The sequence below is a fragment of the Tenebrio molitor genome, chromosome 4, assembly GCF_963966145.1.
Source record: "Tenebrio molitor chromosome 4, icTenMoli1.1, whole genome shotgun sequence".
NCBI lineage: Eukaryota > Metazoa > Arthropoda > Insecta > Coleoptera > Tenebrionidae > Tenebrio > Tenebrio molitor.
This window is the reverse complement of record NC_091049.1, coordinates 20,795,769-20,813,560: the sequence shown is the minus strand read 5'-3', so window position 1 is coordinate 20,813,560 and position 17,792 is coordinate 20,795,769. Positions and strand designations below refer to the sequence as shown.

General features: G+C 39.3%; 1 protein-coding gene across 1 annotated transcript in view; it reads left to right on the top strand.

The window, feature by feature from the left end:
• Positions 1 to 16,535, top strand: part of LOC138127488 (uncharacterized) — a 47,462-nt gene extending 30,927 nt beyond the window's left edge. Inside the window, exon 3 of the mRNA XM_069043534.1 lies at positions 8,398 to 16,535. Within this exon, the coding sequence (XP_068899635.1) occupies positions 8,469 to 11,822 (3,354 nt within the window). The 5' untranslated portion in view covers positions 8,398 to 8,468 and the 3' untranslated portion in view covers positions 11,823 to 16,535. The remainder of the gene's footprint in view (positions 1 to 8,397) is intronic.
• The last annotated feature ends 1,257 nt before the right edge of the window (positions 16,536 to 17,792 follow it).

Sequence of the window (17,792 nt, the reverse complement as noted above, 5' to 3'; positions counted from 1 at the left end):
CTAGGCAGCCTCAGGACGTCCTCCTACATCGTTTTCCACCACTCAAACCTTGTGCAAATGAATTTTCCTTGCCCTTTAGTTATACTAAGACATTGACGCGACCTTGAAACACAACGAGAGAGAAAAAAAAAGGGCATTTGCACAAGGTTTGAATGGTGGGAAACGTTCTAGGAGGACGTCCAAGGGCTGTCTAGCTAGAAAAAAACGCGAAAATTCCAGAAGTAGGTAAAGTAAACAATTACCAATGTTTCTTTCATATTTATTTATAGTCACCCTTAACTCATCATATACAAATGAAAAACTCAAGTCTTTCAAAACTAAGGTTATGAAGAAATGTTTTTTTTACTACAGAAAGTGTTTCTGTATGCAGGTGCATTTTGTTAGCCCTAAATAACAGATCCGGCAAAGCACCTTATATTTTATTGTCTTATGCCTTACTTCAAGTACCCTAAACTGTAATATTTTTACACCAACCGAAGAAACCCATCCTTCATGTTCCCAAACACGATTCTAATTTTATGACCACTCACATTTGCCTGCAAATTCTTGGAATCTTTGAACAATGATCTTTTTCTCGAACCTAGTCATTTTGTCATTGTTGTTTAATAACATGGTCGAAGTGACGCAACTTCGGTAAATTTGAGGAAATTCTGATGCACATAGAATTTCTTAGAATAGTTTCATCTCAAAATTACATATATTATACTACTAGTTGATCTCATCAATTAATATCTTAATTCTTAACGTAAGATGACGTTCTGGTAATGGATTTTCTCATATAATTAAATGTCATGACTCGTAATTAGAATGGGCAGTTAAAGAAAGAAGAATGCTCCAACTAAACCTACAGGTTGCCAGGGTTTTGAAGTCGAAGCAGCCAGAAGTACGTAAAGCGTCGAGTTTTTCACCACATTTTAATAAGGCAAAATTATGAAAAGAATAATTTGTTCCGACAAATAATGTGCATAGTTGGTTTAGATGGATCTTGTTATTAAGCCTTCTAGATTTTGATAATCTCGAATACAGAACACAACAAATGCAAACATTCTTTGCAGCTGTAGATCAAGGATTGACGCTATAATGGAAGAAACACAGTAGACAACATGATGATGCTGCAGTTTACACGACACGACAATTAAGTCGTTGGTTTGCAGAAGAAAGGTTGAAAATTTCAAAATGACCCGATTTTCCATCGAACTGAAAAATTAAAACCAATGGAATGAGCTTCAAGGTATATTCATGCTAATGAGTAATGACTAATGATAATAAGCAACACTTGTTAAGTACTACAGAATTCAGTGAACTTCTTTGCATTCGCTGCCAAGTCGGTTAGGAATTTGACACTCATTACATATTTTTGAAGACATTTTTGTTTTTCTATCCATTGTTCACAATGACATCTAATTTGTAGGTACGTAATTGGTCCAATACAAAAAATGATTGGTGAGTTCCTCATTCTTTCTATCTTTATAATTTTTTTTCTTTGCAAAGAATCACTAAATTACTCCACCGTATTCAGGATTCGCATCACACAGTTTATGAAAGATTGTTTCGTAGAAAATCAATAAAGTTGAACTAAATCTAGCTGAACAAGAATTGTTATACTCGAAGTTATTGTTCACTAAAATGGTATGATGGTACGATCTTGCTTACATTTCTGTTGGAACACGAAGCAAGCGATGTTTCTCACGCGTTTTATTATTTTGCACAAATTATCAGATTTCAACACAGTTTGATGAAAAAAAAATCTGTAGAAAAATATAATATATATATATAATTTCTTTTGATTTTATTGATCCAGCTGTAACAAGAGTCGCAGTTAATGCGAAGATGGATAACATTTTTTTTAAGTAATTCGAGCAGACGCGTGCTCCAATATATACCTGTTCGAATTTGTAAGTCTTCCCAAATTAGTTTCCGAACTAGTCTACTGTAAGATCATAAAATGTATTACGAGACGAAATTGCGACAACGTTTTTATTGGCTTGTTGTAGAAACGTGGGGGTACAAATCGAACATTTTTTTGTTTTACGCAATATTTCTCGCATCTCTTCCTTCCGCATCACTTTCCCGAATTTCTTACAGTATCATTGTATTTATAGTGTTCTTTGTGAGCCGGCCCCACCGATTCCGCCATCCAACATCTGTTACATGTTACGTAATTTCGTTAAGGGTCTTTTCCCCCGCAGTCCGTCATAAACTTCCATATCGCGCTCGATTGGTGTTCCTCTTTTTTTTTCTCTCCTACTTTTACTGTCCATTCGTGCCGGTCGGTCTCCCCCGATCGGATTTTTCATCAAACGGAATTTTTCGAATGCACCGACTTCGTCCCCGCAGAACACATCGAGTGCACCAACAAACGCCACAAAGAATTTCCGCCTTATCATAAAGGATTATGTGCCAACAATAAAGATATTTCCCGTTCTAACAACCCCGGAAGTGATTCCGCTACAGCGTGGAGTTTGTCAGTGTTCTGTGGTCTCGGCAGACCGTGCTCGAAAAAGGGGGACGATAATTTTAAAAAATCACCTCGCCCCATTGGTCAGCCTGTTGAAACCTAGATTAACCGAAATCCCATTTTTGAACGTTTGGGCGCCAGTTATGAGCCGTAAATTTTGAGATAATTGTGTTTTAATTCCTAGATTTGAATGATAATTGTGTACACAGAGGACGGGAGCTTTGGACTGGTTAATCCAGCACAATTTAAAAACTCGGGAGTTTTGGGGTCGGGAAAAAAAAAACGGAAGCGCTAGCACGGATAGTTGAGTCAACTTCCAACTGACACGAATTAAATTGAGATTAATGTTATCTCATTAATCTCTAATCGTCGAAACATCGCTTTTTACTGGGTTTGAGACAGTTTTTTATATGTTACGGAAATGTAAATCAGCGCAAGGGTGGTCGGATTACTATCAGACATTTTATTTCAGGGGGTTAGGAAACGGTGTACTATAAATTACGGATAAATGATTCGGGCGAATGTACAGGTGTGACTGTAAAATTAATTTTTGGCTAGAATACCTAGTCTCCCAAGAAAGAAATGCATTGTTAGTTGAAAATAATAATAATAACAAGCTTCTTTGGATGAGTTAAAGATTTTGTAAAACATCATTAAATTTCGTAGACAAGAAAAAGAGTTATTCATTAACTCTTATGGGTAACGAACTAGGGAAGTATGTAAAGTGTGGAACTACCATGTGTGAGTTTCATTTTATGCCACGTGAGTGGATATACAACGTGATCAAGAATGACTGAATCTGTTGGTAACAATGAAAATTTGAATGATTTTGGTACCACTGTAATCTAAACGCATTTCCGGTTGGCAGCTTTGACAGAGTTGACAGGCGAATTTGACGTTTACCATCAAAGGGTCATTTTTGTAATAGCATAAACATACCCGACATAACCTAATTTTTTTAAATGTTGTGTCAAGTTAAAACATCCGGTCAGAGCCAATTACGGAACAGAAAAACACCAATATTTTTCATTTGTTTCATTGCCAACAGACTCAGTCATTGTTGATCACGCTGTAGAATGAAATGTATGTATTTGTAAACAGTCGTATTGTACAAAAAAATGTTTTGTGCAACCGTACAAGAAACGAGCACTTCGCGTACCTAAAACAGGCCGCGAGAACCAATTGCGCGGCCGTTGCTTTTAACGACGGCCGTTAAAGTAAACGTCATTTTAATATTAATTTGATACGAATCAGAGTTTCCATGTATTATAAGACTGGCGTTTAGATTTTTCGGGTATGAATTTATAATACGTACTTTTTAACTCTGGAGGAGTACCTACCTACACGAAACTAAAACATCACTTTCAGTACAATTCTGTTGTTTACACCTTGGTTGGCCGCGAAATCCTTTAACATGCTTGATATTATTGTGCTGCCTCGGCCGCAAGCAGCCTCGGTGACAATTTTCCTCTCGGTACGTTAAAGAATGATTTCGCGGCCTTAATATACAATGTACAAATAACTATTATACTAAATGGCCCATTAGAAAAATACAAATTACAAAGTTGTATGGAGGATTCTTTTAAAATACCAGCTTGATAAGTTAAAAAACATTAATGTGTATCCTTTTCAGTTCAGATGGTTATCGTAATGGGTGGGCTTAACGTGATAAATAATGACAATTAAGATATGAGTAAATAGGTTTAGGATCTTATTTTTAGACGACTATTTTGAATAGGGATTTGTAGTTCAGTTTATTTAGAGTCACAATAAACAAGCAACCTCGTTTCACATCTTTTAAACTACTGGGAACGTGCGAAACCAGTCAGTCTGAGAAATGCTTAGACGAACTACAGAATGCCAAAATCGGGAGGAAATTTGCGGACTAACTGTTGTTTTAAGCTGTTCGTAGATTGACTGGCGTGTTTTATTAGACAATCTGCACAAAGCCGTCTATGGCAGACAATCTGAAAACTTACAAGATTCTACCCTCACTTTAATTATTTAGTACTTATTAGTTAGAGTTCGTTACTTTAAGATTTGTCAAGTTAGTATATAATGACTGCTTTGTGTTTACAAACCTGGAGTGATAACAATAATTCCCCGTTGAAGTCATTTAAAACAGAAAATATGAGGGAACCAGATTTCTGAATCACCTGTACATGATTCACATTCAAGTTCGTCAGGTTATTGGTGTTGTGTAAAGCTTTAAATCAAACAGCTAGTTTAATAGAGTGTTTTACGTGGGTTTTATTTTCCATCTGGATCGATAAAATGTTATGAAACGTTTCATTGTTATTTTATTATAAACAGATTAATTTGAAAATAATTCAGAGTTGAATTTTCAATTGTACTCAAACTACGACGTTGTTGCAGTTAATACTATTAATGCATGTCACAAACATGTTTCAAGCTTTATTTGATAGTTTACAAATTGCGCAACAAATAGACGATTATTTTGGAATATTATTTTCGATATAGTTTATCCGCAACACTTGTTTCCAACAATAAAGCTGTGGTGGTTTGTTTCCACTTGCAGAAAAAAAAGAATTGTTTTTGTGGAAGCTTTTTGTGATAATTACGATTAAAGCTTGAGTGCTTAAAGCACTTTTTTTCACAATGTGTATGTTATTCTGTGAAGTTGGATGTGAAATTGATTAATCACTTAAATTAAATCTTCAGATGTGCTGAAAACAAATTGTTTAAAACTTTTCCCGAACTTTTTTTTTATGCTCGAGCGAATACTAATCCGACTTCAACATGCTCAACCTGTCAGAAATGAGAACAAAAACTGGCCGAATCGATACACTGTTATGAAGTGTAATATACTGGGTGTGTTACTGAATCGGAACGTGTCCAAATAGTTCAGTAAAACTTGTTCAAGATTGTTTCGTTTCAGTGAAAAGAGATACATAATTACATCCGGATTTATTTGTGATTATTTTTTTATGTAGACAATGGACCCTAATACGCGACAACAGGTGGCCGTTCGAAGTATATAATTTAATCAAAACACCACCATTGTTTCACATGTTGCCCCCCACAAACGCATGTTATCCCCTTGTTATTTTTTAAATATTTTTTTGTTATTGGACGAGTTCAGTCGGTGGAAAAATGTGGAATCGGTTTTTTTTGCTGCCACGCAGGCTTAAGCGCGACAATCGAACATATTGGCGTATCGATTTTATGAATTTTTGATGCCACCCTCACATGTCGGCGGTATTTTCGGCGTAAGTTTCCAGTCTTTCGTAAGTCGTCGGTTTAATAATGTTGAATAAATTTTTATCGCCGTGCAATTTCCGGAACTATTATGACGATGTTTTCACGGTAGTTCGGCGTAGCTGTTAAGATAAGAATATTATAATCGTTTTCACCCTCTCCGCCATCGAGACCGGTGTTATTCTGCGGCTTCGTAAAGGTGTTCCGAACGTCGGGTCGGGGTCGGTTGGCAAGTTCCGTTATTTATATGCCACCCCGTCGTGGAGGGGTTGCAACGCCCACCTTGTTGAAACGGTGCTTATTTGTCGTCGGCAATTGAATTTTTAACTTTGCTACGCGGCCTGTTTCATCTCGAATTCTGACTTATTTTTTTGCTTCTTCTCTCGTCGACGGCTCCATTTGCAAGACGAGTGTTTGGCGAAATCTCCGCTACTCGCAAAGACATATAGACTTACGGAAAAAAAGCGGGAGAACACGGGGAAAAATGTATTATTTCGTGTTTACTGTCTGCTTATTATTAATGTAGCTCAACGCCTCTACAAAGGGAAAGAGGATAAAATGAGGAACGCGACCGTCGTCAATTTGTCGCTTTTGCTTTTATAAATCTGTTATTAATTTCCACCCATGTTGACACCACGGGGGGGCAGTAAAATGCCCTTGAATGTGTCGCTGGCTCGATCGATCTGTCCGTCCCATGGGGTGGTATATACAGGTGTCTTAAATAGCTCTCTCGTTATATCGAGATCTCTTGCAGATTAAACTCCGGGAATTTCCGTTAATATAATGAAGCGCAAAGTGTCTGTTGTCGCAGAAGGGGTGTGGTTTTTTCCTCTCCCTTCTAGTCTAGGGCGGTTGCTCGGCGAATATGTGTGCTATCGTTGGAACATGATTCAGCAACAATTTTTTTTAAAAGAAGGCACACACTTGCATTAGAAAACACGATCGATCGATAACCAACCTCCAAAACTTTGTTACGGTACAAAAAGAGTGGTGGTGGGGTTGGGGAAACACCCGAGAAAAGGGGTGGCGGCCGGGCGAAAGAAACACAGCGAAACTCCGTGTGAGATTGAGAAATTAAATCGGAATTTTTGCGTTATTGGCAAAGTTTATTCGTTCTTGCACAAACAGATGTCACACGAGAAGTATCACAATAGTTGCTGTAGCAGTTCGGTACAGCGGGATGCAGAAGCAATGATATATGAAGGAGCGATGTAAATGACAGATACCGGAGCAAAAAAGAAACATCGGGAAGGGAAGAAGGGATCACTGACGAGTCGTGGTTTTTTTTAGGTTTTTTTAATTAACGGCTGCCATCTGTTGCGAAATTTTTTTCCTGTCCAAGGTGAATTACAGATTTTTACGTTATCGGATCCGAGCGGCAGAATCTCGTTCGAAAACGTTTTATTAAATAAGTTATTTAATATTCATTGTGGAATGAATGAGTTTTGTGGAAAAAGACGGCGTAAAAAGTGTATTTTTATTTAACCATTTTTAATTAACTTCCGCAGGGCTCTCTGGAAATAAGTAGAGTGGCGGCGTGGTCGTGGTCCTCCCCACGATAAAAATGGCAAGTTGCCGCGGAAAGAGATCGGGTATGACGTTTTAAAGGCAATAAAAAGTGTATCCTCGACAACACATCAATATTCACAACATTGCCTACACCGACGCGACACATTACAACAGAAGAGCGAACTCGGAAGCGGTAAATCGCGAGCACTCCTTTTTAGCAGCTCGCAAGAGGACATAAAACCGTTGACGGGGCGTGTAAAACGATAAGAATTGATCAGAAAGACAAATAACAGAACGATAAAATTGCTGTAAAATTAACCCCGCAGAAAGTTTCGGTTTTGGGAGCGGCCCGCTTTCAGCGGAATCCATCATTCATCCGTAGACGGGCGGAACAATATATGTTTTTTTCGTTTGTTTCGATGAAACTTATAGGATTCCGATAGTAATTCTTGGACCGCATCCAATTTCGTCAGCCCCCACTAGACAAATCGAAACAAACGCAATACGGTCTTATGAATATCGCAGCGAGGGATGGCCGAGTTCTTTGGGGTTCATTCAGGTTTTAAATCGGTTAACCGAGCGATTCGAAGCACCTGTACGGTCAATTGTGCGCTATTTGTTAAGGCCGCCTCCACGAACGGGTCCTGTCGTCGAAAAGGCAAGGGTCGGCGGCGTAAAAGTGACCGAACGGTTTATTTTCGACCCCGGAGAGTACAAATCAGGGATGCGCGCCATCGATTCGGTGATTAATTGGCGTTGCCACAAGTTTAATTGGTTTAAATATGAAACCAATCAAACTTGCACGAAGCCGGGATCGGTGCAAAAATCATAACAGAAGCGAAATCTGAGCCCGGATTTCTGGTCGCATCGCAGAATTGATCCGAAGACAGAGCAGGAGTTGTAACATCCAGAGTTTTCCATTCTGAAAAGAATTTAAAAAGGGGAAACATCGGTCGTCGGTTTGAGTTTTCTAAACAGGGAGAGTTTAAAAGTTGGTGTAATTAAAACGATCGCTTTACTCGACGGTACTGTGAAGGGTTTCGGTAATTTAGACGTTGAACTATCAGTAGAGGCAGTCATTAAGTCTTGACTCACAAATCAATTAAGTTAATGCAGGCGACGGTTAATGGTCGCATCTATTACTCATAAACACAAATTTCACCCCCGGAATTAAGTCGATGAATTACTAGCATTGTGTGTTGTGCTTTCAGGTACCTTCACATGTGCGCGACAGCGATTGTCGCCCAACAGTTGGCCACCAATCGACCCAAGATGAGGTAAAATGATCTCAGCGTCGGCCGTCTACCCCAACGATGATGTACCAGTGCGTCGACGTGGGGACATCGCCGGAACGATGTTAAAACCGAGTGATCTTTGCGAGGAACCGACGCCACCGACAACGAACGATGTCGTCGTGCGCGTCGGCAAGAAGCGACGCCGACGCCGCGTCAAAAATATCTGTGATTGTCCGATAATTCTTCAACAAGACTGTGGACCCAACAACTGTACTATTCTACTTTTAAGACTAATGCTAAGTTTCTACGTGTTTGTAACAATATGTACGTGCCTATTAACGAGATTATCGTCAATTTTGAAGAATTCCAAGCTCACGTGTCTCGCCTACAAGCCGTTGTTGCTTTATTGTTTGTTATGTAGTGCGCACGCGTACTCGAACGAGTTCGACAAGTCCGAACAGCTCCTGGACAAGCTCAACCTGGAGCAAAGCATCGCCGCCGTATTCAACAAAGTCGCGTACGGCAGCACGACGAAGCGGTCGATCCCCGACAACGCCTATCCAGTGACGACGCTGGCCACGCCCCTTCTCACCACTTACCGCTATTCCGACGGCAACGACGAGTGGCTCAGGGTCGACGTGAAGAACAACGAGAACGGTCGCCCGTCGGGACGGAGCAACGTCGATTTCGAACCAGCGGAATACGACGGCGGCGGCGAGAAGAAGGGCGATCAGAGCTACGGAGCCGACCTGGAGAAGGACCACGTGTTGCCGACGTCGGCACCGGTGGCCGACATTCTCAAGAACAACAACAACAAACATTACAACAACCCGAACCGGTACAACAACGATCGGTTAAGACCCGACTTCCAGCCGGACTCGCAAGAACAAGTCACCGAGAACGTGTACAAGACCACCACGGCGTACAATCTGTTGCGGAACGTGCGACCCACCAAATCGATGTACAGCAAAGACATCCCGAGTTACGTCCCCCCGAGTCGAGCGTTCTTCACGCCGCCCCTGCCGCCCGAATATCAAAATCCCTTCGCCGACAAACCGACGCTGAGGGGGACCAACTCGGACGGGTTCGCCAGCAGGCGGCCTCTGCCGCCGCCCAGTCTGATGCCGAACAAAGATCGCATACCTTTCCGGCCCGACTTGCCCAAAGTCAACGTCGAGAAGATGCCAGAGAAGCCGAACGAACAGCCGAGACCGAACCCCGCCAACGACAAGAACGAGAAAAAGAAAACGCTGAACACGCCCTCGCAGAACGTCAAATTGGGAGAGTTTTACGGATTGAATCGCAACCACAACGAGAGCAGTTTCGAGTACGAGAAGAGCTACGCACCGGAACCGTCAATTACACGAATCCTGAGCGGATCGAACGGAAGACACGACGACATACAAATACCCGACATACTGTACAGAGCGGTGACGGCAACACCAAACTTGCAACGTCAAGAAACCAAAACTACCAAGACCAGAGCACCGGCGGCTGAGCCTTCGCTCAAAGTGCAGGAACCTGAAGTTAAGAACGTCAAGCCGGAAATTGACGAGGAAGTCGAGGAGAAAAGCGAAGTTGCCATAACAAAGAAAGAGGTGTTGGAGGAAGCGAAACCGCCCGATCGCACCGAAAGCGTCACGGTTAAGAAAGATGTGCCAGTGCAAGAGAAGAAGCACGCAGAAGACGTGACCACTCAGATTTCCGACGTGGTTAACTTACCGAATGTAAAAGAGAAGGACAGTAACGTCACCAAAGCCAGTTCGGAAGAGATTTGGTTGATTTGTTGGAACGTCCACGTGTATTTGGTCGTTTTCGGTTACATTTTGTTGGCTATTTACTCTATATACAAGCTTATTCGGTACGAAAACGACCCCCACATGTTCTCCAAGAGCTATTTCCTCACCATTCATCTCATGTTAACCGTGATCTGCGTCTTGAGAATCTTCTACTTGACCTACGACCCTTACAACGTCAACAAATCGTTCAACATTTTCCTCTACGAGTTCCTGCACAGTTTCCCTTTGAGTCTCTTGGCTACCACTTTCGCCGTTTTAATTCTCTTCTTGTTGAAGCGAACCTTGACTCATCTGGAAGTGAAGACCAGACCGGTGTTCCTCGTGGTCTTCGCTCTTGCCCACATAGTGCTGTGTTTCGGTGTCAGCACTTTCGAAAGTTTCGGTCATTTCGAAAAGGCGAGTCTGATCGTTTGCAAACCAGTTTTCGTGTTGCTGACGTGGGCTTTGGGCTTCAGTTACTTGTACTTGTACCGCATCATCAAGAACGTACTAGCGAAGAAGAGTCAGAATCTGTCCGAAATGTGCACACAGAATATATCGTACGCGTCGCACATCACCATCGCCGTTGCTTTGCTCTTCATCCTCTTGGGTTTCGTGCAGCTGTACGCGTTGTTCTTTATTCAAGTCGATCGCTTCAACAGCGAAACTAAACACCATTGGATCTTGTGGGGTTTCGAGCTGTCGGTCAGGTTCTTGGAGATTTCCATAATCACGTTGTTGGCCATCGTGGTGAGCTTGAAGATGTCGCAAAGAGAAAAACAGACAGCTGGGGGTTTTCCTTTGTTTCCTTGTACCACCAGCGACTCGAGTACCGACAACATTTACCCCAACAATTGCAATACCAATCCCAACGCTCTGAACTACAGTCGGAACGAGATGATCATGGATAACATTCCGACTGAGACGGTCGAAAGGCCTAATCTTCTGAAGAACGCGTTCCAGAACGATTCTTTCGATAAGAAGTCGACTCTGGAAAGGTACCACAGCGATACGGAACGCAACAGCAACTTCGACCGGTTCGAGCGCCCCAATTGGGGTTCCGACCGTTTCGATTCGAGACAGAACGTGGATCAGACGAGTTTGAACAACTTCATCCAACCGAATTCCGGTCATTTCGAGCGAGGGGCCCACAATTCGTCTAGAAACGAGAGAAACTCGTCGAGGAAAACGTACGATTCGGCCAAGTACTACACCAAACCCAAGTACGAAGTGGAATACAACAACGACGACTATCAGCACGACGTTTTCGGCGGTGGCAACCAAGATCGCAACATCTACAGCGAGCCGGTGGACAACAATCACCAGTACGAGAGGACGAGGCACGAATTCGAACGTAGCGACTTCGACAGGCGTTCGAGGAACTCTTCAAACACCTCCGGACGGCGTTCGACGGGAAGGGCGCGGAAGAACCACGCCAGACCCCACCTGGGGGTGCAGACGTTGCCCAATCACGACGGCAGACACCAAATTCCCGACTCGATGCTCGTGGACGAACAGGGTTTCGTTCGGTTCAGACACATGCAGGAGGAAGTGGAGAAACCGAAAAAATCAAAGAAGCAGCAGCAGCAGAATAACGACGTCAGTCATTTCAGCGACGCGTGAAATACGTTTTGGGGTTCGGTATGCAAAGGGGGTGGTCCGATAGTGGCGGTTTAAATATTTATTACGTCGCGAAGGTCTTATTCTCGCCGGATGGGACGTCCGTGAGCCGGTGTGGACTCGGTTGCGAAGTCGGTTCGCACAATTGTTGGATTTTCTCGAAAGGAGTAACATTTGGTGCGGTGCAATCGAGTGAAACTGAGAACGGATATAAAATACACAATTTCAGAAGGAAAGAAGTGGAGAATCGTATTCGGTTTATGTCGGCGGCAACTGTTGCAAAACGTTCCAGTTTTACGAAATAACTGAAACAATCCGTCGAGAGGGTATCTCTCTATGTGCTTAATAATCAAATCGACCTCTCCCGGAGTTAAATGCAAATTGGGTAAAATGAACCCTGATTGCATTTTATCGATCATAAAGTAAAGGACGAGACGCGGATGCTTTATGAGGGCAATTATGTTCTGTTCTTGTTTAATCCGTTGTTTTATGTTCGTTGTCAGTTTAACTCCGTTATAAATACTGTGATGGCTGTCGACGAAAATAATTTATCGTTGGAAAAAGTCGGACGCTTCTCTTGTTTCAACACAATTGATTCGGATTAGTTGGAAGGTGGTCAAAATTGAAGTTGACCCTATACAGTAGCTGCAGACAAATTTTCAAACTCGCTTCTCATCTCAAGATATTTTTCTGATTGGGTTCTCTTGGGGTTAAGTGGGAGTGGTAGTAACACGGTCGGTTACGTTCCAGAGTAGTTTATCCTTTAGCCATTGTGCAAGCCAGAGACTCAACTGTCAAGATGACACGACTTGTCTCAACCCTGAGATTTGTTATTGAAATATTCACAAAAAGTCGTGGAAACATTTACAAAGTACATATAATCTGTTCACTGAATAAGTAAAGTGGTAATAAGTAGAATAGTGGCAGCGCCAACGGTTAAACGATCAACTAGTCGAGGTGTCAGGTTTTCCTAGAGTTTTTTCAATTTTCAAACAGTCGACAGTAGGTCTAAAACGTGACTAACATTTTTTTTTAAACAATTGACTTTTAATGCAAAATTGAAAATTTTTCTTTAAAAAAGCCATTTTGACAGGAGTTTCAAAATTCATAGAACTTCACGAAAATCAGTTCTAACGATGAATAATGTTTTTTACTTGATTTAATTTAGGCATTCAAAATTAAATAATTATTTTAACGACAAACTTACCAAGAGCAATAATTATACAGGATGCAAATTTTTGATTTCACTAATGTTTTGCTCTTGGAAGTCCAGCTGTTTATTATAACTGTTTGGAAGTCCAAAAAAAATCACCAAGTTGAAATGCAAACACAAGCAAGGCAGTACCAACTGCTTACCTTTGGGACTTTTAGATTTTTTATTGCAAAATTTTACCAAAATTTGTTTTTTTTTTTCTAAAAACATTTCGTAATACACGTTAACTTTTTGATTTTTTTTAGAATTGTGCCGTTAAACATATTTTTTAAGAAGTCAATGATGTTTCTTAGATTTTTTGTTCAATTTTTAAAATGTTTGGAAAATTTTAACCAATGACAAACACAGGATGAGATTTCTACAAAAAATCAACCAATTTTTGACTGATTTCATTCATGTTCTTCAAATATTTATTTTTTTAATTCGTTTGAATTTTTCGACCAAATTTGAAAGTGTGAAGTGCAACGGCGAGCTTCATATAGTTTGTCTCAATTCTAAATTTCCACCACCTGTTGAATTATGTTGGCAAAATAAAAATATTTCTAAATTGGGGATTCTTATAACCAAAGCAATGTAATTATTTTATAAACATGATTCGAAAACATTAAAATTAGTTCATTAGTTTATTTTGCTTTTAGAATTTGATTTTCTACCTACTTACTTGCTGCATTTTAAAAAAGGTTTTCGTTCTTTTCCTTTATTCTAAAATTTTGAGTTGTAAAAACGGAAATTGACAGATAACCTAACAAATACAATCTGACGCATTTTTCACCAAACAGTGTTGCCGGTTGTATTTCCAACGTAGAATACAGTGTTGGTGGAAATTCAGAATTGAGACAGACTATATACAGGTGTATCTGAAATCCGTGTGTAGTGTGTATTTTTTTGTAACCATGATATTTTTTATTTTAATTATTTAATTTTTTCTATAACAATCAACTTTTTTCACAAGGCTTTCTTTCTATAGTCGGCGCGGCGACTCAATGGAGTAATAAACTGGCGTCATTTTCGGGGGATAGTTTCCTATTGGTTAAAGAGCGCGCGTATGAAAGTAGTAAGATTTAAATTTTGAACACCCGAGCGATTATTTAAAAAATAAATCTAGTTTGCTTTGGAGCCTATGCTATAGCATGGGTTGCCATAGGTAACACGCCGACTCGATTTATTTTTTAATTGATCGCACCCTATTATGTGAACACCTCGTGACTACTCCACTGGTTCGCCGCGCCAACTATATCACAACAGAAAATGGTCGCCCGTACTCATAGGCGGGTACACATTTTGATGGCTAATTTATTCCAAATTTTAAATCAGTTTAAAATCAACACACGTATTTTAGATACAATCTGTACAGTAGAAAGTGTTCTAGTGTGAAACAGGCATAGCCTATAACATGTTTAAAATATGACGAGATGTTCATACAATTTCGGCTGATTTTGGATGTTATGTATGTATTTCTGTTTGCCATAATTTCTGTACCTAGTACATATTTTTTTTTAGTTTGATAGGCAAAAAGTGCATCACAGACTTCACTTAAGTTCATTTTTGACTCGTTCGTAATTCAAACTGTTTTCCAAGTCTTATCATAAATAATGAGAGTCGAGACGATCTTCATCTGATAAGATGGTCTGAGGTTTGTTAACAAACATCTCAAGCCGAGAAGCTTCCTTAACAAAACTTTTTAAATGTGTCTTTGCTGTTCAAGAAAACAAATTTACTTAAACAAATCGTAGCAAAGGAGAGGCACTCTGTGAGATTCCTTTTATCAATTTTGGATTCATCCTGTACATTAACTAAATTGCCATGACCACCATTTCATAATTTTAAAAGATTGTAATGTAATTGAAGCGTTTGAAATTGAGATTTTTGAAGAATAGCAGGGTAATCACTAGTGATTGTGAATTTTGTCTTATAGCAATAAATCCGTGCAATTCCGAGTAAAAAAATCACTTCACACCAGTTTCTCTTTGTTGATATTATACGACCAGGGTTTGTTTAAATTTTTAGCATTCGAGTACCGATAGACTGAATACAAAAAAAAAAAATCAAACGAAGTGAACCGAAATCAAACCAACACGGAGTGCTACTATTTCCGGGTATTATGTCGCGAATATTAATAATAACGTATTATTTAGGGGTAAAGTGTCTTACTGAACGCACCGAAAGACAATTTTGTGATATCCAACCGTGGCGGATTCGTTGTTGATTTTTTTACGACGCACCACACCGACTCAGGGGCGCGGAAAGCGAGAGTTTTGCTTAGAGGGAGCCAATTCGGACCACCGAGCAACTGATATCAGGATAGACGGTTTCGGCCTAATCAAAAACAACTCTTGGAAGTTCGCCTTCCATTTTTGACATTAGACAAGAGCAAAAACATGACACATTAGTTAGTCACGTAAACGGTGATAATTTTTTTCCCGAGTTGTTGAAAGCTGGGATTAAATTTAATAATGAATAAATAAAGAATAAAAATCCACTAATTGTTAGATTATAGTGTATGTACGATTATATACTTTACATGAAAGATAAAGTAGCAACAGTGTATAAAAATTTGCAAAATGTACATATTTATAATGTTAAGTAATGACTATATAATTTTAATTTTTTATATAATTTTATAACTTCTTTGTAAGATACAGGGTGTTCGTGTTGAAACGGCAGCTATATAACCTACTGATCACTCAGAATATTTCAGTTTCCTCCCTTGTCCCTTCTGTCTTACCCTGTATGACTTAGTTTAACCGAAAACTGACTGAAAAAAACTTGATATTATTCATGTAATTTATTATAATTCTTCGGGCTAAATACACGAGAAATTACCGTCCTAATGACCAAAACCGATTCCCGAAAATCCGCCCCCGAGGGCGCGTTTTCGGGCGTCATCGTCGAAATTTTTGGTGCGAGTTGGCACTGTTGTAGATGTCTTTGTTTTTGTATATATGTATTTAATATTTGCCAATATTTAGCCTTGCCATTTTTAACTGCTGGGTTTTTTATATATAGAAGAGTAAGAAGAAAATCATTTATTTTTGTATATTATGTTCAGTATTATTTTTTACGTACACAGTATTTATTACGAGAACACGTGTCGCGTGTTTTTGCAATTAATTTTAATTTACAACGAACCGTGCGGTAGTGCTAATCGCCAATTTTCCTTTCCAGTAACCTTTCTTGAAGACTTGATTTTTTTTATACATTCCTCGTTACTTGCCACTGTTTCTTTTTATATAATGTTCCTAAGTGACGTACTTATACCAGTAATTCTGACGTTTTTTGCCAGTATTTCTATAACGCCTCTACTTGTATTAGTATAGAGAAATAACATTTTTTGATTTTTGAGTGTCACACAAAATGTTATTTTTAACGATATAAGTGAACTTGATGATTTTTAAAATGTACGAAAATGATACGCATCACATTTTGTAAGTCATCACTTTATTTATATGAAAAATATTGACTTCAATTGTATTATATTACTGTAAAATATAAACTATGTCTTACCTGCGTGTATTTGTCGAAAACCCAACTTACGACTCAGAGGGATTCATGAATTATACAACCAACGAGACACATTTGCCTAATTGCTTATCCACATTGAGGAAGGCAGCAGTTGTAGGAATTCCTGCTTAGATTCTCTGATCTGAAGTCAACCGATTGTCTACCAAAAACGCATGTTATGTGTGTACCCTGTGAACCAGGTTTTTTCTTTCCATATTTTATTAATTCCATTGCTTAAGAAAATTGTGTAGCGTGGGTTGCGTTGCCTTTGCAACGAATGTTCGAAAAAATTTGGAGTCAAATAGACGGTTTTCTGTCTTTTACAAACCTAAATCGTTTTTTATATTTCCAAATATATAACCTCACTTTGATTATTAATTATTTGAAGCAAAAACCATCGCGTCGTACTAAAAAGCAGAAAAACTGGTTGGTTAGTTCTAAAAAGAACTGCTTCTTGCAGAAGAAATAATTCACACCACTGCTTGCTCCCTGTATAAATGACGTTTGACACCTACGGTTTGACAGTTAATTAAGCTAGGCCATAAGTACGTTAACGGAAACAACATCGTTTGGCCACAAATTTTTCTGAACACATCTCTAAACTGCTGCCGACCATTTATATTGATCTCATCTTGTTAATTACAAAACATTTTATTTCGATAATTTTTTTAATTCCTCCGATATAAATATCAGGAGATATTGGCTTCATACAGGGTATCTGTAAATGATTGTCTGGTCCAGCTTACTATGAAAATTTGTCAAATTTTGAATGTGCCGCTTTATATGTAGAATAAATTCGGCAAATTCTGTCACATTTTCAGGTTAGGTTGTTGGCTAAATCCTACTCTCACAAATTTTGTTTCGCTCTAAAACCGGACGTATTTGTAATTTGTATTGAAAATTAGAGATTTTTGGTGTTTATTAACTGATAAAATGAATATGTATAAGGAACGAAACTGGATTGAAAAGCGTGAATGAAACGCCATTAATGTCAAAAGTGACAGTTTAAAACAAATTAAAATTGGGCATCTGTTTCAAAAAGGCGGCACAGTAATATTTTTTTCCAAAGCTGGCTGGGCCCGACAATCATTTATAGACACCCCGTAGTTAACACTTATTGTAAGCACACCAATCATAAAACAATCCTAGATCTTAAAAAAATGTTTATTACCTCCAAAATAGACATCCACAACACCTATTGTGATTTCATTTGAACAAAACAATCCGACAAATATAGGAAACTTCTTTCAGCAAAGGAA